The sequence below is a fragment of the Aotus nancymaae genome, unplaced genomic scaffold, assembly GCF_030222135.1.
Source record: "Aotus nancymaae isolate 86718 unplaced genomic scaffold, 86718_ANA_hifiasm-v0.15.2.pri h1tg000040l, whole genome shotgun sequence".
NCBI lineage: Eukaryota > Metazoa > Chordata > Mammalia > Primates > Aotidae > Aotus > Aotus nancymaae.
Genome location: NW_026988454.1, coordinates 16018023 through 16043722, shown reverse-complemented (window position 1 = coordinate 16043722; position 25700 = coordinate 16018023). Strand labels below are relative to the sequence as shown.

The following is a 25700-nucleotide window of genomic DNA, read 5'->3' as shown; positions in this document are numbered from 1 at the left end:
TGCTCTGATTGCGAGGCTATTTTCCTCTTCCTTGCTTCTTCAACTTAGGAAAAGAACAGTTTTGAAATTGTTTCTACTACTTTTGGACACCAGGGTTTAGATTTCAAATGAGTGCAAGTGGGAGGAAAGCTTGGATAATTATCTGGAAATAATTGAACAGAGTAAAGGAGAGGGGTGTACAGGTGAGCTGAATGCTGCCTGGCATTGAAGTAATCACACCAATCGTCACACTTCTCTCCTCTTTGAGGCTTATCTACCGTCCCATAAGGAACAATTTCAGAAAGTCCTTTTCTGAGCTGTAGAATAGCACTCGCTTATTTGTTGAGCCTGAGAAGCATTACCGAAAGCGGTTCATTGTCCCTGGGGTATTACAATAAGATGGTGGTCACTGATTTCATTATGTTTTCATTTATTGCAGCTGTTGGTTTGATCCTTTGCCAGGTGCTTAAAACAATTGTGGTTTTGCACATGGTAAGTCAGAGGCTGGACAAAAAAAGGGATCATGTCATTGCCCTGGACAAAATTTCAACAGACTGGGGTCTAGTGAGGGCAAATAAAGGATTTCCTCTTCACTTTGTGTCATTTAGAGAAAGAAACTTTCCAGGACAATTTTATTTCCTAGAATTCCTTTAAAATTTTTTTTCTTTGAAAATTTACTTAGATGCAAATAATATATTTTTGTCCCTCTTAAATATTAAAAGTAAGATGCTTCTTGGAGGTGGTGGTGCTCACTGATAAGATGAACTAGAATTGACTAGCTGTAAAAATATAATTTGGGATGCATTATTAAGGCATGCAGTTTTTATTTGCATGCCATTGTGTACAGATGTGGTTGTGAAATAGTTCAAATCATGGCACATTGAATGTCCTCACTGGATTTTTAGGAATGTGTTCACTGAGACGGCCAAATTCTATTTCATTTTCTTTGGCTCATTGCATTGGTTGTAAATTGGAGATATTCGCTTTAATATGTGAGTGAAAATTTATTTCCAAACATAATACTGCAGTTGTTCTGTTATATAATATAGATTTCTTATTTATTTCCTCAACACTTTGCTTTCTACTTTTTATTTTTGTCTTTATTTTATTCTGGAGTATGTGGAAAGGTTTTCCAGAAAGATTTGCGTATGTCATAATCTACTGACGAATACCTTCACGTGGTTACTCTTTCATATTTTGGGAGATGTAGCTATGAAAGTGGTAGGAATCATGGGTTCTGGAAATAGTTTTATTGCTGCTTCTGGAATGCCTCCCAATGATACCATATAGCAATTCCACCAGGGAATAATATTTTTATTATAGTTAAAAAAATAATATTTAGGTGTTCTTGTTCGGTCATCATCAAGTTCTTTTTATTTCACCAACTCTAGCATGGTACTCCTGAAGGCACAAGGACTTGTAAATTAGACAGACCTGGATTTAATCATGGCTTTGCCATCCACTAGCCAAGAGAACTTGAACAAGTTAGTCAACCTCTCAGAGTCTCAGTTTCTGCTCTGTAACATGGGAACTAGGGCAACATAACTCATTGCCTATGATGATTAGACGAGGCAAAACACTGAATTCACATAGCCTGGCACCTGGTCCAGGGGAAGCACATGGGTTCTGCTGCTACCCAGTCCTTGGCCCAGTGCGTGTTGCACAGAAGGGAATCTGAACAGGCCAACTTTGATTCCTATTCCTGACCTGTCCCATGTAGATACTTCTTACACCTTCAGCAACTTCTTCCTCCTCCTCCTCCTCCTCTTCTTCTTCTCTGTCTTCTTCTTCTTCTCCATCTTCTTCTTCTTCCTCCTCTTCCTCTTCCCCTTCCCCTTCCCCTTCTCCTTCTCCTTTTTTAAAGAAGTGTCTCACTCTGTCCCCCAGGTTGAAGTTCAGTGGCACAACCACAGCTTAGGATAGCATCAACCTCCTAGGCTCAAGTGATCCTCCCACCTCAGTCTCCTGAGTAGCTGGGATGACAGGCACACTACCACACCTGGGTAATTTAAAACATTTAGTAGAGCTGGGTTCTTGCTGTGTTGCCCAGGCTGGTCTCAAACTCCTGGGCTAAAGTGATCACCTCACCTCAGCCTCCCAGAGTGCTGGGATTACAGGTCTCTGCACCCAGCCTTCATTTTTCTTTTTTCATTGTACTTTAGGTTCTGGGGTACATATGCAGATCATGCAGGACTGTTGCATAGGTACACACATGGCAATGTGGTTTGCTGCCTCCATCCCCCCATCACCTACATCTGGCATTCCTCCCCATGTTATCCCTCCCTGACCTCCCCACACCCCCGCTGTCCCTCCCTTCCCCCTCAACAGAACCTAAAAATTGTAGTAAACTATACAATTCATCCATGTAACCCAAAACCACTTATACCTCAAAAACTATTGAAATTAAAAAATATATATATTAAAAATAAAAAAAATTATGATAAGATGTACATAATATGAAATTTACTACTTTAATCATTTTGAAGCATACAGTTCAGTGGCATTAAGTACATTCATATTTTTGTGCAACCAGAACGTTTCATCCTCCCAAACTGAAGCTGTGTACACTTTTTTTTCTTGAGATGGAGTTTCACTCTTGTCACCGTGGCTGGAGTGCAGTGGCGTGATCTTGGCTTGATGCAACCTCTGCCTCTGGGATTCAAGCAATTCTTCTGCCTCAGCCTCCCAAGTAGCCGGCATTACAGGCACCCGCCACCACGCCCAGCTAAGTTTTTTGTATTTTTAGTAGAGATGGGGTTTTGCCGGGTTGGCCAGACTGGTCTCAAACTCCTGACCTCAGGTGATCCGCCTGCCTCGGCCTCCCAAAGTGCTGGTATTACAGGAGTGAGCCACCACGTCCGGTCAGCTCTGTACTTATTAAACAATGACTTTCAGTCCCCCTTCCCTACATCTCCTGCTAACCCCATTCTACTTGCTGTCTCTGTGAACTTGACTATTCTAGGTACTTCATATAAGTACACCTTTGTAATATTTGTCCTTTTGTGTCTGGCTTATTTCACTTAGCATAATGTCCTTATGATTCATTCATGTTGTAGCATGTGTCCGAGTTTCCTTCCTTTTTAAGGATGAATAATACTTTATTGTACGGATAGACCACACTTTGTTTATCCATTTGTCTGTTGATGGACATTTGGATGATTTCCATCTTTTGGTTATACTGAGTAATGTTGCTATAAACATGGGTGTAAAAACAACTATTTGAGTTTCTGCTTTCAATTATTTCGGGTCTATACTCCAAAGTGGAATTGTTGGAAGTGAAATTGCTTCCACTTGTTGGAAATGGAGCATGGTCTCCCACTTCATTTTGACATAACTTCCAAGCTTCAGAACTGTATTTACAACAGCCTGCTGGGCGATCACTTGTGAGTTTATGACTGAAATCTCATATCAACAGGTTTTAAATTGTTCCATATATCTTCTTGCTACTCCTGTACCAAATCAGATCTTTTTGGTTAATGGTAAGAGCAATTTTCAAAGCATCCTGGCACAAACTATCAGAATATTTGACTTCTCCTCCTCCTCATTTTAGCCCTAACTATTTGGCAAAGCTGTTGAAAACATCTTCACATCTTCTCTCTGCCTTATCTACTTTACTACTCAAAGATGATTAGTAGATGTTTTAGTGTGATTATTTTTCCTTTGCATAAGTGTGAATACTTTTAATCCTTCATGTTTTATGACAATCATACATTCCCACTTTCACGTAAAAACATTTTGAATTCTTCTTTCTATAACAAATTCCTTGCTGGTCTCCCTTTCCTTTTTGCTAGTGAGTTCCAGTGATACCACTGTTGGAACCTGTTTTCCAGTTCTATGCTGTGATTCCCACAACCCCTCTTTGCTTTGGTTATAGTAAATAATGTGGGTGGTGCTACAAAGACAAAGCATCACTCAGGAGTCAAGGGTTGGGGTAGATACAGATACTAGGTACTATAGGAAGTCAATATCTTTCTCAGAGTGTAAGGCAAGACAAGACTTCTGTTCTTCTGTACCGTGGTGGCCAGGGAGTTGGACTGTGCATTTCATCCTTGTCATAAAATCAAAATGTATTGCTCAAATAATTTAATATTGGTGTGCTTTTAGTAAGTATTTGTCTTGTAGATATGTTAAATAGAAGACAGTAACACTGAATTGGCTAATTTCTCACTTTTTCTTTCCTCTACATCAGCTTCCTAGGAAGCAGAACACTTGGTGGTCAGACAGTTGCAGAGAATCCTTACTTACATTATTGCAGTCTGGAAAGTAAATACCGTTCTTGAGTGAAGAGTTTGACCTTTGGAGAATCTAGGCTTTCTATGTATGAAGGTTGTTAGAATGCATAAGCATTCAGCTTCTGGAATGAAGGAGATCTTGGTTCAAAGCCCATCTGCCACTTGCTTGCTGTGTGGCTTAGATCAGGCTTTTAAACTTCTATTATAATTTTATATCTGTATGATAGGATTAATATAATTCCTTCCTCATAAAGTTGCTGGGGGTTAAACGAAGCAATCAATGTATAACACAATTCCTGGCATGTGATGTTTAGTACCTAGGAGGTTCAGTTTCCTTGGTAGAGAGAATATTTGGCCAGACAAGCTTATGGAATTGCCCCCAGATAGGAAGTGAACACAAGTGTGAAATGAACAAGCCAGAGCAGGGACAGCCCTTGGAAGCACTTACTCAGGCCTGGGTAGTTGCTGGTTTATATAACAGTGCTTTGAGAATTCACGTGCAATTTCTTTTTTTGTGTGCAGATTCTTATTATTTTCCCAAATGTTACAGCTCAAAACTATGTTTTCTGTACCTTAACACCTAAAGGATAATATGGTCTTTCACTAATAAAAATAAAATATCATAGGTTTCCCTTTGGCCAAATACATATAGAAACTTGTGATTTCACATCAGATTCAAAGCTGTATTTTACACTCTGTGAATACATGTCGATGCTTAGAAGTAGAAAGAAATTCAGATTTTGACATCTTATTTGTCAACTTAAACTATGGTTACTGGATGCTTCAAAATATAATAAACCATAGTTAATTTTATGCAAATATTCAATGAGTGCCTTTAATAAGGAGACTGTAAAGGTAGCCAAGCTTTATATGTGTTAGCTAAATTTATGGGTAAATTGGGTATAAAAAATAGGACTTTGAAAATAAAATATTATTTTGTTGGACTCCTCTAATGAGGCTTTTTGACAGGATTAGCTAAAATTGGCTCTTATTTGATGTGTGAATACTTAAATATTGGAGAGTTCATTTTTCTTTTAGAATTCATTTTCATTTCTGAGCCTTAAAATATGAACAATTAGCTAAATGCTCATATATGTCGATAAGAAATGTAATGTATTTATTTCTTAAGGGGACAACAATTTTTCCCAGTTTATATAACTCTGCTTTTAGCCTAACCTTATGAAAGTCTCCTTGACTTTCATTTTTTTTCAGAGTACTGTGTATCTCTTCAGGGACTGTATTTATTTAAAAAATTATAAAGCCAGAATAGATGTGATGTATTTTGAAGTTTTCTAGTCACAAATTAAATCCCTAGATGTGTTGTAAGTTTGTGGAACACTGTGAAATGCGTCAATTTGAGATGGAAATAGTGGGAAAGAACCATTCAAGTCTGACTTCCGACTCCATAGTTAGGAAGTAATGAAAAAGGAAAAATAACTGTACCACATACTTATGTTATAGAATTGCATTATTGGGACAAATTGATCTTCAAATTTGTAGGCTATGATGAAAGCAAATATTTTTAGTATCTTAATATTCAACAGTTAAGCCAGGAGAAGAGTACTCTGAACTTTAGCTTCTCATAAAATGGGTCAGTTACAGGACAGTTTATGCAGTTTATATGTAAGAAACCCTTTGATAAAGATATGCCTTTTCTTCAGCCTTGTGAATAATTCATTTATAAGGACTTTTATTTCTAGGGAAATAATACCATAGATCCATTTTATTTAAAGCTAAAGTGTTTTCTGGTGATGGTGGTGAATGGGGAGATGAATCAAGGAAACTGCTAAATCTTATAGAGTTTAGTAAAATCACAGAATAGAAATTTAAAAAAGTTAAAACACACTATGAAAACAAATCATTATTAGTAAAATGAACCATATTAAAATGTCTACATAACCAAAAGGTCATGCGGGGGGAATAGCATTTTAATTCAGAAAAACATTTCTATAAAGAACAAGCTTTGGAATGATTAGAATATATTGACTTTTCTTTGAGGCGGTCATGAAATACACTCATATTAGGAAAACAGCAAGGCCTAAAAATAGAAAGAGTAGTGAGGATAATTCATGGGTAATGCATGACTTCATGGATCCCTTCCAGGCCCTGTTCATCTATGAACATCTGCTTTAAGTTCATGTCTGGCCCCACCCAGTGCTGAAGAGCAGACTGCCTCCACTTAGAACCAAGCCTTGTTCTTGTGGATTTAAGTTTGGGGTCCTGAGGTGTACCTCATCATATTGTTCAGAGTCCTTACCTTTCCACTCATTACTTCCTGTATAGAACCCTGATCGTCCCCCTCAAGAGGCCTGTGCTCCACAGATGAAGTTGGGGGTGAAGGGAGCTTTAGCATCTCGGTTTGTTCAGATATCAGACATTTGTTGAGCTCTGCTATGTGTGTGAGAATGTGCTGGGCTCAGAATCAATAGCAATAAATGAGATGGATATGGTCCACCCCTTGCCAGGCCTAAACCGATTTGGGTATTGAGACAAGCAGTCAAAACCCAACATAATAAGTGCTATGATAAGACACAAACTAAGCATGGCTGGAAGGGCAGATAAGATGGTACAGAGGAATTGATATCTTGACTGGCACACGTCAAAGATGAGTAGGAGTCAGTTGGGCCAAGAGGAGGAAAAGTGTGTTTCCATGAGGAAGAAGAGCATGTGCAAAGTCCTGGGGGTGATAAGCATGGCGTGTGTCAACAGAAAGACATGGATGGAGCTTGGGTGTGAATTCGAGTGGGGAGAGAAGGCAAGGAAAAGTGTTAAGAGCTTTGCAAACTGTGTGAAGGCATTGCATTTAGATTTCACTTTTAGAGCCTGGAGGAGACTCAGGATATTGAAGCAGGATATTGACATGATGGCATATGATTTTAGAAAAATTACTGTAATGACATGGTGGGGAATGATTGGCGGGGGAAGGCTGGAGGCAGAGGGTCATGTGGTGGGCTGTAATGATCTGGCTGTAATGATCTGGGCTAGAGAAGGTAGGGACTAAGGTAGTTAGTGCTCAATGCAGAAATGGTTTTGCTTTAAAAAATAATGAGAAAATATTTGTTTTGATCTGCGTGGCTGTGTCAGGGGTGGGGAGGGAGGGTCGAATGAGGAAGAAGCTTGAATCTACGATAAAGTCCATGTTTCAGGCTTCAGGTGCAGACATTTCTTGGTTCAGCTGGGACGTGAATAGGAACACACTAGTGAGGAAAGAAGATAGTCGTCGGATCTATCTGGGGCACATCCCTCTTGACGAGTGTGAGAGAGTCAAGTCTTGATGGATGGGGGCAGGTGGACATACAGGTCAGAAGCTCAGGAAGGAGATTTGGTCTGAGGTGACCGCCAGAAAATACTGAGGGAAGAGAGGGACAAAAAGAGAGACCTGCAATATCATATTGGCTTTCTCTAAGGTGACTGCTTGGCCTGTCTTTATACTCCTTTTGAATCTCTGCATAGGTATGGATATTTATTTATTTATTTATTTAGAGATGGAGACTTGCTCTGTCGCCCAGGCTGGAGTGCAATGGTGCAATCTTGGCTCACTGCAACCTCTGCCTCTTGGGTTCAAGAGATTCTCCTGCCTTAGCTTCCTGAGTAGTTGGGATTACAGGAGCTTGCCACCACGCCCAGCTAATTTTTGCATTTTTTAGTAGAGACAGGGTTTCACCGTGTTGGTCAGGCTGGTCTCAAACTCCTGACCTTGTGATTCACCTGCCTCGGCCTCCCAAAGTGCTGGGATTACAGGCATGAGCCACTGCGCCTGGCCCCGTCATTATTTATTTTCATAACTAACAAATGTAGACTTTCTGTGTAACGACAACAAAGTCAAACCAGCTTCTACCAATGGAGGGAAAATAAGAAGAGAAGGAAAATGAAAAAGAAAAAGGGAAGCTTGGAGAAAAGCTGAATGTGGGTTGTTCTGTTGCCGCAGGAGCTGGGGTGGGCCTGGCAATTCCTACTCACAGGCGTCTTCTCTCCCCACTTCCTTCTTTCTGGTTCCATCTCATTCACCTTCTGTCCCCTCCACTTCTTACCGGCCAAACCCTAGATTCCTCCAGAGGCTTTTTATTTTTAATTTTTTGGCCGGCAAGAAAATAGTGCTGATTATTTTTCCAAACCTTCACCTGAACGTCACATTGTGGCTTTGGCCCTTTGGGCTGGGTTCATCCCAGCCTGCACAGAAGGACTTTTGGGGCCAATTTGATCACGTACATACAGTCCTGTCTCTTCAGTTAAAAAAACCCACACTGCTATGTTTCACTAAGACAACTGGTGTGAGTTTTTTTTTTAGAAAATCAACTCTACTTCAGTAAGATTTTCTCATGCATTATTTCGATAAGACCAAATAAAATTTAAAAAGAACTTCTTCTTAATGCAACTTAAATCAAATGCTTTAATAACACATATTGACCAAGTTACATTTGTTAAGGAAAAGAAAAAACCTACTTTGCTGTTTTTCTTCTTCTGATGTGAGCTGAAGACTTACAAATAGTTGTTAATGGTACTTGGTTAAGAAGAATTTGTTTTAATTGCATATATCAAATATGTATTTATTAAATTTTTCTTTTTGCCTGTTTATCAATTCTAGCTTTGTCACAAAAGGTTTGCAGTATGTACATGATTCTGTTGTATGTCCATTTCCATTTTTGTTGAGATGAATTCCATTGTGAATTCCATTGTGATACACATCTACAGTAGATGGCCAATCCAAACATGAGACTCAGCAAACTGGCCTCTGACCCAATTCAGTTCTCCCATCTTCTTCTGACTTACAAAGTAACTGGCTCTGGAGAGAAAGTGAGGCAAAGTAATATTTGGTTTGAGTGGTTATTGACTATTTTCTTCTGAAACTTAATGTATACTAATTTATTTATTTATTTATTTATTATTTATTTATTTTTTTAGAGAGAGAGTCTTGCCCTGTTGTCAAGGTTGGAGTGCAGTGGTGCGATCATAGCTCACTGCAGCCTTGACCTCCTGGGCTCATAGTGATTCTTCTGTCTCCCAAGTAGCTAGGACTACAGGCATGTGCCATCATGCCAGGCTAATATGTATATATATATATTTTTTGCAGAGACAAGATATTGTTATGTTGCCCTGGCTCATCTCAAACTCCTGGTCTCAAGCTATCCTCCTACCTTAGCTTCCCAAAGTGCTGGGTCTATAGGCATGAGCTGCCACCCCTGGCCATATACTCATTTTTTTTAAAGCTGAAATATATCAGCATATACTACATAAATATCACAGGAGACTAAACACTGAAAGTTTCTTTAAGGTATCAGAAGAATATACTTTTTGCTTGCAGTTAGCATCTGCACAGATACGTCTGGTTCTGTTACTTCCTCAGTTTGACCCTATTAATAAAGACAATTATAAAAATAATAACTATGTCTGGATATCTGAGTCAGTGTGTGGTCTTTTACTGAAGTTACAGGTTTATAACTCTGCTGACTAGCTTTCTGGTTTCTGTTATGCAATAGAAGAGTGAAAACATTAATTTGATCTGAAGCTCATTTGTACAGTGACTTTTACAATGTATATTTAAAGATGGAAAACCAAGTTTTATGAAACTAGCCTTTCTTGTCAAGTCCTCACTCCACCCTCTTCTAATTGGGCCTGACCCTTGAGTTGAATAAACAACAAAGAGTTCTGTAGTTAAAACATTTCACTACATGTTGCATCTTGCCCTTAGTAAATGAAAAAAACAGAGACTTAAGCAGAGAATCTGAATTAAAGTGTGGAATATATATTCAATTTTGGACTGGGAGAATGAGAAACATGTTTTACAATAGTATATATAATTTCCTTAGTCTAAATTCAGGACATTTCTCCAAGACATGTAAGAATTTAGACTTATGCAAACAGACTTTATAAAAACATGCCAATATGTATTAATTTGTGAATTTTAATATTCTGCTCCCTATAAACCAGATTCCTTTTGAGGGATAACAGGATGCAGGTGACTTCTAAATCTTAGAGCAGAAACTTACTGTGGGCAGCTGGACATATGTACCAGGAGCTCTGAGAAGACAGTTGGATTGGGAGCATACATTCTGAGTGATCTGCAGTCGGTGAAGATGGAAGCCATGGGCGTCCATTAGGTTCTCTTGTGGGAGAATGTGGAGTAGTAAGAGAAGATGAAGACCTAAGAATGAGCCCTGAGTCTCTCTGGCTTAATGGTGGATGGAGGAAATTGAATCTGCAAACAATACTGGGAGGCTGCAGCTTGAGAGGCAGAAGGGACTGGGGTGTTTGGGATTATGGAAGCCAAGAGAAAAGCCTGTTTCAAGGGGGAAGGGAGGAATCAACATCGTAGGCTGCCTCAGACAGGTTATGTAGGATGTGCACTGAAAAATATCTGTAAAATTTGGCAACTGGAGTCATTGGTGATCCTAGGAAGCTGCTTTTTTGGGGCAACTAAAGTGGAAAACAGATTGGTGTGGGTTGAGCCATGCAGGAGAGGTAAAGAAAAGGAGATTTCATGTGCAGACATTTCTAAGTTCAGCTGGGAAGTAGGGACAAGATAGAAGATCGTAGTTAGAGAGCATGGGGGGTAAGGGAGACAATTTTATTGGACAGTGTTGATTGTGATCAAAGCCAATGAGTAAGGAGCATTTGAGGAAGAGAGAGTCAATCAACAAGAGAAAAAAGAAAGAGGGTTCATCATAAAACAAGAGTAACAACAACTAACATCTTTTGAGTGTTTTCCATATCCAGGGAACTATGGTATAAACTCTTGACCTATATTCTCATATTTAATTCTTAGAATATCTGTATGTGATGGGTTCCATTATTTTCTCTAGGTTAGGAGGAGGAAAGTGAGACCTAGAAATGTTAGGTAGCTTGCTCAGAGTGCTCCAGCCAGTCAGTGAGGGATGAACTTACGAACTAAAGGACTGAACTTTGTCACCACCCAGCCCACCAAGCCGGCTTGGATTTAGATATTCTGTGCTGCATTTGAGTACCTACTTAATTAAATTATATTTTAAGAAGGGCTACTTTGAAACTCTCTCTCTGAAAATTCTATTTCCAACAGGTCTACCCTGACAACGATTTTGGTAAGCAGCCTTGGTAAAACAAAACAGATCAAAAAGCAAAAAGCCTTATCTGCCTAGAAAACATAACCGTATAAAATATCATGCTACAAAATATAGGCTGGGTGAACTGAAGGCAACTTGCCCAGTGGACTCCTGATGTAGTTGGCTGCTGTAAAAATTAAGTCCACGAGAGGTTTTGTTTGCACTTCAAGGACAGAAAAAGGCAGGCAGGCTGAGTAGCAACATAGTAAGGCTGAGGAAGTGATAGGAAAATATCCTCTAAAAGGTTTCCCTGTAGATTCTGATTGGCTAAGTTTCCTGAAATAATATTAATTCTGTCCTCTTGCTTTTAATAGGACATAACGACTACATGTGTCCGGCTACCAACCAGTGCACCATTGATAAAAACCGGAGGAAGAGCTGCCAGGCCTGCCGGCTCCGCAAATGCTACGAAGTGGGAATGATGAAAGGTGGTAGGTACATCTCTCCCAGGGGCCCTTGGGGACTGCCCTGGTCACCACCCGGTGCTGGTTTTTCCCATCCGAATAACATCATGGGAATTTTGTGTTTTTCCTTTTAATTGCTTTTTTTCTATTCTTATTTTTCTTTGCAACAAAAGTATTTTCATACTCCACTTTATTTTAAAGAGGTGAAAGTGTCTGGCACTGGAAATCCTAACATGCCATTTTGTGTTTTAGATTTTCAATGTAAATAATTATATTTTAAATCAAGATGTGTGGGAGGCAGTGTTGGAAGAAAAGGAAGAGTGCTTAGTGACTTATTCTAGAAATATTTTTCAGTTACTGTTTATATTGCAAGTGCTAGAAAATGATATCTGAGGATAAACTTTCCCTAAATTGAGACTTGTATATGTGAAAGCTAAGTAGCTAATTTATAGCCTTTCTTTTTTTTTTTATTTTTATTGCATTTTAGGTTTTGGGGTATATGTGAAGAACATGCAAGATTGTTGCATAGGTGCATACGTGGCAGTGTAATTTGCTGCCTTCCTCCCCTTCACCTATATGTGGCATTTCTCCCCATGCTGTCTCTCCCCAACTCCCCACCCCCCGCTGTCCCTCCCCTATTTCCCCCCAACAGACCCCAGTGTATAGTGCTCCCCTCCCTGTGTCCATGTGTTCTCATTGATCAACACCTGCCTATGAGTGAGAACATACGGTGTTTGATTTTGTGTTCTTTTGTCAGTTTGCTGAGAATGATGGTTTCCAGGTTCATCTATGTCCCTACAAAGGACGCGAACTCATCGTTTTTGATGGCTGCATAATATTCCATGGTGTATATGTGCCACATTTTCCCTGTCCTGTCTATCATCGATGGGCATTTGGGTTGGTTCCAGGTCTTTGCTATTGTAAACAGTGCTGCAATGAACATTCGTGTGCATGTGTCCTTATAGTAGAAAGATTTATAATCCTTTGGATATTTACCCAGTAACGGGATTGCTGGATCAAATGGAATTTCTATTTCTAGGTCCTTGAGGAATCTCCACACTGTCTTCCACAATGGTTGAACTAATTTACACTCCCACCAACAGTGTAAAAGTGTTCCTATTTCTCCACATCCTCTCCAGCATCTGTTGTCTCCAGAATTTTTAATGATCGCCATTCTAACTGGCATGAGATGGTATCTCAATGTAGTTTTGATTTGCATTTCTCTAATGACCAGTGATGGTGAGCATTTTTTCATGTGTTTGTTGGCCTCATGTATGTCTTCTTTTGTAAAGTATCTGTTCATATCCTTCGCCCACTTTTGAATGGGCTTGTTTGTTTTTTTCTTGTAAATCTGTTTTAGTTCATTATAAATTCTGGATATCAGCCCTTTGTCAGATGGGTAAGCTGCAAAAATTTTTTCCCACTCTGTTGGTTGCCAATTCAGTCTAATGACTGTTTCTTTTGCTGGGCAGAAGCTGTGGAGTTTGATTAGGTCCCATTTGTCTATTTTGGCTTTTGTTGCCAGTGCTTTTGGTGTTTTGATCATGAAGTACTTGCCTATGCCTATGTCCTGAATGGTTTTGCCTAGATTTTCTTTTAGGGTTTTTATGATGTTAGGTCTTATGTTTAAGTCTTTAATCCATCTGGAGTTAATTTTAGTGTAAGGTGTCAGGAAGGGGTCCAGTTTCCGCTTTCTGCATCTGGCTAGCCACTTTTCCCAATACCACTTATTAAACAGGGAATCCTTTCCCCATTGCTTCTTTTTGTCAGGTTTGTCAAAGATCGAATGGTTGTAGATATGTTGTGTTGCCTCCAACGCCTCTGTTCTGTTCCATTGGTCTATATCTCTGTTTTGGTACCTGTACCATGCTGTATTGATTACTGTAGCCTTGTAGTATAGTTTGATGTCCGGTAGTGTGATGCCTCCCACTTTGTTCTTTTTGCTTAGAATTGACTTGGCTATGCGGGCTCTCTTTTGGTTCCATATGAAGTTTAAGGTGGTTTTTTCCAGTTCTGTGAAGAAGGTCATTGGTAGCTTGATGGGGATAGCTTTGAATTTGTAAATTACTTTGGGCAGTATGGCCATTTTCACAATACTGATTCTTCCTAACCATGAACATGGAATGTTTCTCCATCTGTTTGTGTCCTCTCTTATTTTGTTGAGCAGTGGTTTGTAGTTCTCCTTGAAGAGGTCCTTTATGTTCCTTGTTAGTTGTATTCCTAGGTATTTTATTCTCTTTGTTGCAATTGTGAATGGCAGTTTATTCTTGATTTGGCTCTCTTTAAGTCTGTTATTGGTGTATAAGAATGCTTGTGATTTTTGCACATTGATTTTGTATCCTGAGACTTTTCTGAAGTTGCTTATCAGGTTCAGGAGATTTTGGGCTGAGATGATAGGGTCTTCTAGATATACAATCATGTCGTCTGCAAATAGAGACAATTTGACTTCCTCCTTTCCTAATTGAATACCCTTTATTTCTTTTTCTTGCCTGATTGCTCTGGCTAGAACTTCCAGTACTATATTGAATAGGGGTGGTGAGAGAGGGCACCCTTGTCTAGTGCCAGATTTCAAAGGGAATGCTTCCAGTTTTTACCCATTCAGTATGATATTGGCCATTGGTTTGTCGTAAATAGCTTTTATTATTTTGAGATACGTTCCGTCAATACCTAGTTTATTGAGGGTTTTTAGCGTAAAGGGCTGTTGAATTTTGTCGAAGGCCTTCTCTGCATCAATTGAGATAATCATGTGGTTTTTGTCTTTGATTCTGTTTATGTGGTGAATTACATTTATAGACTTGTGTATGTTGAACCAGCCTTGCATCCCCGGGATGAATCCTACTTGATCATGGTGGATAAGCTTTTTGATGTGCTGTTGCAATCGGCTTGCCAGTATTTTATTGAAGATTTTTGCATCTATGTTCATCATGGATATTGGCCTGTAGTTTTCTTTTCTTGTTGAGTCTCTGCCAGGTTTTGGTATCAGGATGATGTTGGTCTCATAAAAAGATTTGGGAAGGATTCCCTGTTTTTGGATTATTTGGAATAGTTTATAGCCTTTCAATCTCTTGTCATCCCTTAAGGAATGTGAATTTCAATCGAAAGACACCTTTCTCTTTAGAACTTGAGTCAACCAGCCACTTTCTAAACCTCAGTGTCTAGCATGGTGCTGGGATAGTTGACTACTGAGCACTACACTAATAAGTGCCAAAGCATGCAGGATTTGGTCCTGTGGGCTTGTGTCTTTGTGGTCTTTGTGGCTGTGTGTGTGTGTGTGTGTGTGTGTGTGTGTGTGGTTTTCTGTCTTCTCATGTATCCGATCTTCCAGTTTTCTCATACAGGAATCTGGAAACTGACTCCCAGTTCTGGCAATATTAAGAGCGCCATCAGTGTGGTTGCCTAATTGAGCTCATTGTATTCTTGGGAGTCTCATCTTGAGGAACATTGCTTCTAGCCTTGGATAGCCTTCAGCGTAGTGGAAGGGAACAAGTAGAAAATGTGTAATTAAAGTCATGAGGCCAAGGCGGGCAGATCACCTGAGGTTAGGAGTTTGAGAACAGACTGGCCAACATGGTGAAACCCTGTCTATACTAAAAATACAAAAATTAGCTGAGTGTGGTGGCAAGTGCCAGTAGGACCAGCTACTTGGGAGGCAAAGGCAGGAGAATCATTTGAACCCGAGAGGCGGAAGTTGCAGTGAACCGAGATTATACCACTGCACTCCAGCCTGGGTGATAAAGCAAGACTCCGTCTCTAAATAAATAAATAAATAAAGTCATGGATTCATCTAGTGTTTCAGAAGGATACAAGCAGAGGGAAGGGCTGATGATAGTGCTACCTGCTGATTGTAATAGAGAAAAGCACATTTCTTTTCTAAAGGAGGTGAATCTTGGGGTGATTTAAGGCAAACAAAATTTCATTGAAAAGGAATAGTGATTTTGCAAATAGTGGGCAGATAACCTTTAACTCATTCTTACATGGATGCAGGAGGAAGGAGAGGAAAGACCAAGAATGGAGATTATGATAAAGACAGGCTTGATTGTTAACAAGTTTACAGTGAAAAATTTCTTAGTGCCGGGGTCATAAATAAGCCAGACAGGTTGAGGTTTGGAATGCAGCCTTTGGAATAAATTCTCCTGGTAAAGAGATGCAATGTTGAATTTACACATTGTGTGAGCTGTGACTATGACTATACGTCTTGAACATCTGAAAAAGCAGCTTTAATTCAAAGGGTAATTAATTCCAAGAATTTAGCAGCTACATTCAGAAAATGACACTTGAGTCATAGATGGATTAAATATTTAAGGAATTCACCTTTCTTTGTACTGTTGAAGAATTAGTCAGGCTTAATTAAACTCACAAAATGCTTTTTAAGGCAACTTGATAAGTGACAGGAATATAACAGCTGCATGAGAAAAGCTTAATTTGAAACAGTGGAGTCGAGGTTTAACATTCTTCTTTGGTGATTATAGGTAGGCTAAGTGCAGGCTCTTACATACATTCCCCTTAAAAGCTGAAATAATCAAGTTGTGAGTATGTTCAAAACATTTTTTGAAATGTGAGGGTACCCATGCATTGACCCCACTTCATAAAACCAATTCTGTTTTTATTGTAATTAATATCCAGATATAGTCTGGCTGCATGAATATAAATTATGCATTCTCATTTTTAATCTAACAAAAATTCTAATATCCAAAGACATAATAAAAGTCTCTCCACTGTTCTCACCTAGGAATCTGGATAATTCGACTGCACGTAGCAGACCGTGTATGCCTGCATACACTTGGTTGTATACTGATGACTGCAAAATATATATCTGTGTTAGTTTTCTAGGGCTGCCATAATGAAATACCACAGTCTGGGTGCCTTAAACAACGGAAATTAATTTTCTCCCAATTCTGGAAGCTGGACATCCAAGATCAAAGTGCTGGAAAATTTGGTTTCTAGTGAGGCCTCTTTTCTTCTTTTTTTTTTTTTTTTGAGAGAGAGAGTCTTGCTCTGTTGGCCAGGCTGGAGTGCAGTGGTGCAATCTTGGCTCACTGAAACCTCCACCTCCCAGGTTCAAGCAATTCTCCTGCCTCAGCTTCCCAAGTAGCTGGGACTACAGGTACGTGCCACCATACCCAGCTAATTTTCGTATTTTTCTGTAGAGATGAGGTTTCACTATATGTTGGCCAGGCTGGTCTTGAACTCCTGACCCCAGGTGATGTGCTCACACTTGGCTCCCTAAAGTGTTGGGATTATAGGCATAAGGCCCACACCTCGCCTGTGAGGCCTCTCTTTTAAGCTTGTGGCCAGCCGTCTTCCCCCGTGTCCTCACATGGCCTTTCCTCTGTGTCCAAGTATTCCTGGTGTCTCTTCCTCTTCTCATAAACCCTGTTGGATTAGGGGTCCACCCTTATGACCCCATTTAACCTTAATTACCTCCAAAAAGGCCCTATTTCCAAATATAGTCATACTGGGGGTTAGGGCTTCAACATACAAGTTTTGTGGGGACATAGTTTACAACAGGCTGCCCTCCCAAAATACCATAGACTGGGTGCCGTAAGTAACAGAGGTCAATTGCCTCACAATTCTGGAAGCTGAAGTCTGAGACCAGGGTGTTGACAGGTTTGATTTTTCCTGAGGCCTCTCTCCTTGGCTGGGAGACGGCCACCTTCTCACTGTGTCCCCACACGGCCTTTCCTCCATGCATCTTCATATTCTTCTTTTATGAAGACACCAGTTATACCAGATTAGGGCCCCACACTTAGGACCTCATTAAATCTTAATTACCTCACTTGAGGTACAATTTTCAAATACAGTCACAAAATATGAGGCCCAAGGGATAGGGTTTCAACATATGAGTTTTAAGGGTGCACAATTTAGTATGTAGCAATATTCCATAGGGATTACTCAGTGATTGCTCAATATTTCTCTATGTATAATGAAAACATGTATCTTTCTGGCAGTTTTTATAGGTGCATAAGTTTTAAGTAAAACTTTAAATTCATAAAATTTTAGTTCATGAAAACATCTTATTTTAATGATACGTATAAAGTGCTTGCCATAAAGCAATATAATTTATTATATTTTCTACAACATGGAATACCACACATGGCCACAGGATACCTTCTATAACAACTGCTTGAAAAATCCCATTGAATGAAGACTTAATTTACAACTGAAAGTACAATGATAACTAACTATAAAATGCGCAGTCACATGGTAAAGATCAGCTGTGGCTGAATAAATCTTTACAACATGTTTTCAACCATTAGGGTTCACAACAATCCACTTTCTTAACCAAACTGGTTACCAATTAGGATGTTGAAACTCTACCTATGAAATAAAAAGTTTAGTTTCAGTTAAAATAGAACCACAGACCTACTCCCTACTTTTATAGCAAGGCTGAGAAAATTTACTGAATATCTATTCTAAATATCCAAAAGAGTGCATGATTTATCTACATGAGGTAACAATTTTAATCTGTTGTAATACTTATTTACTGCCTCTGAAAATCCTAGCATCATTATTGGATTTGGTTCTGAACCATGGTAGTTCAATAAGATGTAGGATTTAAATTGTACTTTCGGGAATATGCTTTTCTGTCCTAGTACATGTGCTGGTCTCTCTGAGTTGGTTTTTCCTCTTTGTTTGCCTCCTCCCCCTTGAACTTTAGGTTGTAGATTACGTGTCTCTTCTTCAGGAAGGCCTGAACTGTTCCCTGACAGTTCCTGAGGCTAGAAGTTCTAAATCAAAGTGCTGGAAAGTTCGTCTTCTAGCTTTCATAGCAAACAGCTCTTCTCTTAGCTCTCATCGCCATTATTGTCAGTCATTCAATGTTTGTCGTTATATACAGTCCACAAACTCCACGACGGCAGGGGGCCTCTGTGTCTCAGTTACTGATCTCGCATGAAACAAGTCACAAAGTAGGTGTTCAAGAAGTACTTTTTTGCACTAATTAATGAATTGATTCAATTCATTTAAATAGTTATTTGTGTAGGGCTTCTTATATGCAAGCTGTTGGGGATAAAGCAAACATGAATAAGATTCTAGTTCCTTCCCTCAATGTCCTCACTGTATAAAGAGACCATTTGTGTGGGAAATGGCAAATAAAAATCCCGACAACAAGTGGAGACTGGGTTGCAAGATGGCTCAAGTACTGAATGATCAGGATGGGAGTCTAGAGCTTTATCCAGCTGCTCCCAGGTCTAGTCCAACTCAGAATATTACTCAGACCCCTGACTTCCAAGACATACTGTTGCTCAAGAATTTGGCCTTCTCGCTTAGTTTGGTAGAAAGAGGAACTCTTCCAAAGATAAATCTGTTCAAATGCTGGCTCCTCCTCAAACTTGCTGAGCAACCTTGTTAAAGTCACTTTTATGAACTTCACTGTTTTCAAATATGAAATGGAAATAAATATATTTTACTGGCTGAGCATAGTGGCTCACGCCTGTAATCTCAGCACTTTGGGAGGCCGAGCTGGGTGGATCACTCCTGGATCAGGAGTTTGAGACCAGCCTGGCCAACATGGTGAAACTCCGTCTCTACCAAAAATACAAAAATTAGTTGGGTGTGGTGGCAGGTGCCTGTAATCCCAGCTACTCAGGAGGATGAGGCAGGAGAATCACTTGAACCCAGGAGGTGGAGGTTGCAGTGAGCAGAGATTGCACCACTGCACTCCAGCCTGGGCGACAGAGTGAGACTGTGTCTCAAAAATAAATAAATAAATAAATAAATAAATAAATAAATAAATAAATAAATTTTACTTAACAACCTTGTTGTGAAGATGACAAATATAACAAGGGAAAATACAAATCTAAAGTGCTACACAAGTGTCATCTATTATATATCTTTTCTGTCTTAAAAATAATTCTAAAGAATTTCATCATATACAAGCACTGCTATTTTTTTTTCAGTTGAAAGAAAGAGAATGACAATTTCATCACTTTTATGAGGTATAAATTTCGAATTTCTTTGTGGAGAATAAAAACTTGGCTTAAGTACCTAAGCTTTTCTTTTCTGATCTCATATGCTAAATATAGCTAAATGACAAGTGAGATGTGTTGTTTATCATTTTATGATGCCAGAGAGTTGCACAAATTTGTGAAAGGTATTTTCTCACCATAGACTGAGAGGTGTCTTTGAGGCAAGCTTTTCATTTTGCTGTGAGGAAATTGGCACATGTAAATTAATTGATGTGCAGGATTCTTGCACTGACCATTCTGGGTATGTTTCCTCATAACACATTAAGAAGAAATTTGAGAAAAAGTAGTAATTGTCAATTAGTGTTTATTTATTTTAATAACAAATGTTCAGTATAATTTTTGGAAATATTCCAAAATAACGAATAAATCCAAAAATTAGTGGGATAATTTTAAAGTGAGAAAATAACATACTACTAATATAGATAGAGAAATATACATGTGTCCAGAATGACTCAGAAGCCCAATGAAACATTGGAAAATAAAATATTTCCTTGTTGCTTGCGTTTAATAGTTATCACTATGAGTTATCATAATTTGCTTTATTGATGGATGAACTCCCAACCTGGGGATAGGGGTTGGAATCCTCTTTAATCCTACATTCACAATCTTTTATCAAAAGTAAACAACTGGCTGGGCGTGGTGGCTCATGCCTGTAATCCCAGCATTTTGCGAGGCCGAAGCAGGTAGATCACCTGAGGTCAGGAGTTTGAGACCATCCTGACCAACATGGCGAAATCCTGTCTTTACTAAAAATACACAAATTAGCTGGGCGTAGTGGAGCCCACCTGTAATCCCAGCTATTTGGGAGGCTGAGGCAGGAGAACTGGTTTAACCCAGGAGATGGAGGTTGTAGTAAGCTGAGATTATACCACTGCACTCCAGCCTGGGTGACAGAGTGAGACTCCATCTCAAAAAAAAAAAAAGTATACAACCAATTATTAATGTTTAGGATGGTAGAATCAAATTAATAAATTAAAAATGTAGATGTGCATCACTTTCTTTGAATTGCCCAATAATTGTGGAAGATTTGTAGCTGCATGTGAATCCAAGTTTTCTCAGAAGGTAGGTTGGGGTGCTCGTATTTAGGATTGAACTTAAGAAAAATGTTAAAGAAAAGCTAGCTGCTCTTTAACAAAGAGAGACTGGTTGTTTTAAGCAGCAGTCTGTATATTTATGATATTGAAAATATTATTTTATTAATTCATATCATAGATATTTATTAAAAACTCCCCATATCATAATTTTTTATTTGCAAACAAAGAAATATACTGAATCAAGTAATGAATCACATATGGAACTTAAAGACTAATGAATCCAATGTTTGGCAATATTTTAAAGCAATCAAGCTCTTGTTTCCACAAGCAGAAGCAGATATTCATCTATGAAACAGATAAAAGCTAATTTGGCATACCCTCTCTTTATTCAATATGATGTTCATGAGAAACCTTCTTGGAACCCTAGGGCTCCAAGAAACGCAGTTTGCAAGCCACTGATCTAATCTAACTCCTTCATCTTCTAGGTAAGAAACCCAAGGCCTGTCACCTATTAGGGATGAAGGCAGGTCAGCTTCTGTGACTATCAGTTCAGTTGGAGGAAGTATGAGTGTAGGCAGCACAATGATCTCTGTAAGGACAGTATTCTTCCTCTGTTTTTTTTTTTTTTTTCCAGTAGTTTTTACAGTTTCAGGTCTAACATTTAAGTCTTTAATCCAGGTTGAGTTGATTTTTGTATATGGCATGAAGTAAGTGTCTAATTTCATTTTTTAGTGTGTAGATATCCAGTTTCTCCAGAAACATTTATTGAAGAAACTGTCCTTTAGCCTATTTTGTGCTTTTACCAGCTTTGTCAAAAATTAATTGTCTGTAAATGAATGGATTTATTTTTGGGTTCTCTATTCTGTTCAATTGATCAATCAATCTGTTTTTATGTCAGTACCATGCTGCTTTAATTACTATAACTTTGTAGTATATTTTGAGTCAGGTAGTGTTATGCCTATAGCTTTGTTCTTCTTGCTCCGGATTGCTTTGGCTGTTCAGTATTTTTTGTAGTTCCAAACAAATTTTTTATTGTTTTTCTACTTCTGTAAAAAATGTCATTGCAATTTTGATAGGGATTGCATTGAATCTGTAGATTAATTTGGGTCATATGGACATTTTTAACAATATTAATTCTTCCAATCTACGCACAGCATATCTTTCCATTTATTTGTGTCTTCTTCAGTTTCTTTTATTGACGTCTATAGTTTTCAGCATACAATTCTTTCATTTCCTTGGTTAAATTTCTTCCCAAATATTTTGTTTTATTCATAGCTATTTCATAGCTATTATAAATGGGATTTTTCTTGATTTCTTTTTTTTGGATAGTTTGCTGTTAGTGTATAGAAACACCACTGATTTCTGTGTGTTGCTTCTCTTCTGAAACTACTGAATTTGTTTATTAGTTCTAATAGTTTTTGGTGTGAAAACTTTGGGGTTTTCTATATGTAAGATCATGTAATCAGCAAACAGGAGGAATTTAACATCTTCTTTTCCAATTTGCATACCTTTATTTTTTCTCTTGCATAATTGCTCTGGCGAAACTGTCAGTACTATGCTGAATAGAAGTGCTGAGAGTGAGTATCCTTGTCTTGTTATTGATCTTAGGGGAGCACTTTTCAAATTTTCACCGTTGAGTATGATGTTAGCTATAGGTTTGTCATATATGGCCATTATCTTGTTGATGTACATTCCTTCTATATTTAATTTGTTAAGAGTATTTAATATGAAAGGATTTTGAATGTTGTCAAATGCATTCTTTTGCGTCTATTGAGATGATTATATTGTTTTTGCTCTTAATTCTGTTAATGTGTGTACCATATTTATAGATTTGCATATGTTGAACCATTGTTGCATCCCTGGATAAATCCCACTTGATCATGGTAAATGATCCTTTTATGTGTTGTTGCAATCAGCTCTGCTAGTATTTTATTGTGGATTTTTGCATGTATGTTCACCAGGGATATTGGCATGAGATTTAATTTTCTTGTAATACCCTTATTTGGCTTTAGTATAACAGTAATGCTGGCCTTGTAAAATGGGTTTGGAGGTATTCCTTCCTCTTCAATTTTTGGGAAGAGTTTGAGAAGGATTGGTATTAGTTCTTTAAATGTTTGGCAGAGTTCAGCAATAAAGACCATTAGGTCCTGGGCTTTTCTTCCATGCAGGACTTTTTATTACTGATTCATTCTTCTTTCTAGTTATTGATCTGGTCAGACTTTCTATTTCTTCATGATTCAGTCTTGGTAGGTTGTATGTGTCTAAAACTTTGTCTATTTTTTCTAGGCTATCCAAGTTGTTGGTGTGTAATTCATCATAGTATTCTGTTACAACTTTTTGTATGTCTGTGCTATCAATTGTAATGTTTCCTCTTTCATTTCTGATTCTATTTATTTGCATCTTCTCACTTTTTTTCTTAGTCTAGTTAAAGGTTAATCATTTCATTTATCATTTTAAAAAATAATTCTTACTTTCATTGATATTTTGTTTTTCTAGTGTCAATTTCATTGGTCTTTCCTCAGATGTTTATCATTTCCTTCCTTCTGCTCACTTGAGGCTTAGTTTATTTTTATTTTTCTAGTTATTTGAGTTATAAATTAGGTTATTTGGGATCTTCTTCTTTGATGTAGACACTTATTGCCATAAACTTCCCTCTTGAAAGTACTTTTGCTGCATCCCACAAATTTTGGTGTGTTGTGTGTCCATTTTCATTTATTTCAAGGTATTTTTCAACTTTCCTTTTTATTTCTTCTTTGACCCACTTGTTGGTTTAGAGTATATTGTTTTATTTTCATGTATTTGTAAATTTTTCAAAATTATTCTTGTTGTTGATTTACAATTTCATATTATTTATGGTTGGAAAAAATTCTTGATATAATTTCAATGTCTTAAATTTTTTAAGACTTATTTTGTACCCAAACCTATGAGCTATATTGAATTTTTCATTTTTGTTTTTGTTTTTGAGACAGAGTCTCACTGTATCACCCAGGTTGGAGTGCAGTGGTGCAATCTCGGTTCATTGTGACCTCTGTTTCCTGGGTTCAAGTGATTCTCATGTCTCAGACTCCCAAGTAGCTGGGACTACAGGTGCACACCCCCATGACTGGCTAATTTTTTGTATTTTTAAGTAGAGATGGGGTTTCACCGTGTTGGTCAGGCTGGTTTCAAACTCCTGACCTCAGACAATCTGCCTGCCTTGGCCTGCCAAGGTGCTGGGATTACAGGTGTGAACCACCATGCCCAGACATGATCTATACTGTTTTATCTAACATTCAATGAATAATGTTCCATGTTTATTTGAGAAAAATATGTGTTCTATTGCTCTCGGATGAAATATTCTGTATATATCTGTTAAGCCCATTTGTGCTAAAGAATAGTTTAAGTTTGAACTTTCTTTATTGATTTTCTGTCTGAATAATCTGTCTATTGCTGAAAGTGGAGTATTGAGTTTCCCCAGCATTGTTGTATTACAGTCTATCTGCCCCTTCATATCAATTAATAATTGCTTCATTCATTTAGGTGTTCCAGTGTTGGGTGCATATATATGTTCATCTGTTATATCTTCTTGATGAATTGACCCTCTTGTCATTACTTAATGGCCTTTTTTGCCTTATTTTATAATTTGTGACTTAAAGCCTATTTTATCTGATATCAATATAGCTACCTCTGTTTTCTTTTGGTTTCCATTTGCATAGAATTTTTTATTTTATTTTTTTGGCCCTTTCACCTTCATTCTGTGTTTTCTTAACTGTGCATTGAATCTCTTCTGGACGTCATATAATAGGGTCTTGTTTTTTTAAAATCCATTTACTCACTATATCTCTTTCTTTCTATCTTCCCTTGTGATTAGGTCATTTTCTCTAGTGATACGCTTTGAATTCTTTCTTTTTGCCTTTTGCATATTTGCTACAGGATTTTGCTTTGTGGATGCCATAAGACTTACATAAAAGATCTTATAGTTTATACCAGGCTATGTTCAACTGTTTACATTATAACTTTGATTATTTAATACTCCAGTTGTTTGATTGCTTATTAAGAGATAATTTTGATTCCTATAGGAAGGAAAAACAGGAATCTTTATGTATTTTCAAGAACGACCATTTCTCACCTCACCTTGAATGTTAGAAGAAATGCTGGCATTAACTCAAGGCCAGGCAAAAAATTCAGAAAGAGTTTGTCTTGTTCCTATAATTTTCTTTTGCAAAAATAAATGATTCTTGATATGATGTAAAGACTTTTTCCCGTAGATAGAACCTATAAAATGCAGAACTTTGGGGGCAGTAATTATATGAATGAATTGCTACTTTAAAATTCTGTAAGTCCTCAAGAATTTCCATCTGCTTTTTTTTGTTTGTTTGTTTCAATGGTTGTGATTAGGCTAGTGACTAGTTTTTAGAGCTGAAAAGAACTTAAAGATCATCTAGTGCACCTTTTTGTTTTTCAGTTCAATTATTTTTGTCCAAATCACTAAGCTGAGTTAACTTCTCAGACAGGAAACTAAATCTCCTGCCCCATGGTTTAATGCTCCTTTCATTGTTATACACCTGCTTGGCTGACCTACTAGTAACATAGAGTATCATGAGAGATAGACACATACATAAGTAAAATATTAATATCCCATAAACCGAAATTGTGACTTAGGAAATATTACTGTGGGCACAGGATTTTACTCCTCTTCAACAAAAACATCAATCAATGAATTTGGCTTAGTTGCACAACAGAAGTACCAAAATAAATTTATATGGAAGGTGTCATAGATACTTTAAAAGACCTACTTAAGATTTAATTACCTAATATTATTTGATATTTAATATAATTTAAAAAGGGACATTTTCATCTTTTAGCCAAGGTATTCATTGTTTTTAGATAACTCTAATTTTTTTTTTTTTATTGCATTTTAGGTTTTGGGGTACATGTGAAAAACATGCAAGGTTGTTGCATAGGTGCATACGTGGCAGTATGATTTGCTGCCTCCCTCCCCTTCACCTATATCTGGCATTTCTCCCCA

The 25700-nt window shown here is 37.9% G+C and overlaps 1 protein-coding gene across 4 annotated transcripts in view; it reads left to right on the top strand.

Moving 5' to 3' along the window:
• ESR1 (estrogen receptor 1) overlaps positions 1-25700 on the top strand; it is a 452118-nt gene that overhangs the window by 218278 nt on the left and 208140 nt on the right. For all 4 annotated transcript variants that reach the window (XM_012452215.3, XM_064360565.1, XM_012452199.3 and 1 more), the window contains one exon: positions 11602-11718. In XM_012452215.3, coding sequence (XP_012307638.1) covers positions 11602-11718 — 117 coding nt within the window. The remainder of the gene's footprint in view (positions 1-11601; positions 11719-25700) is intronic.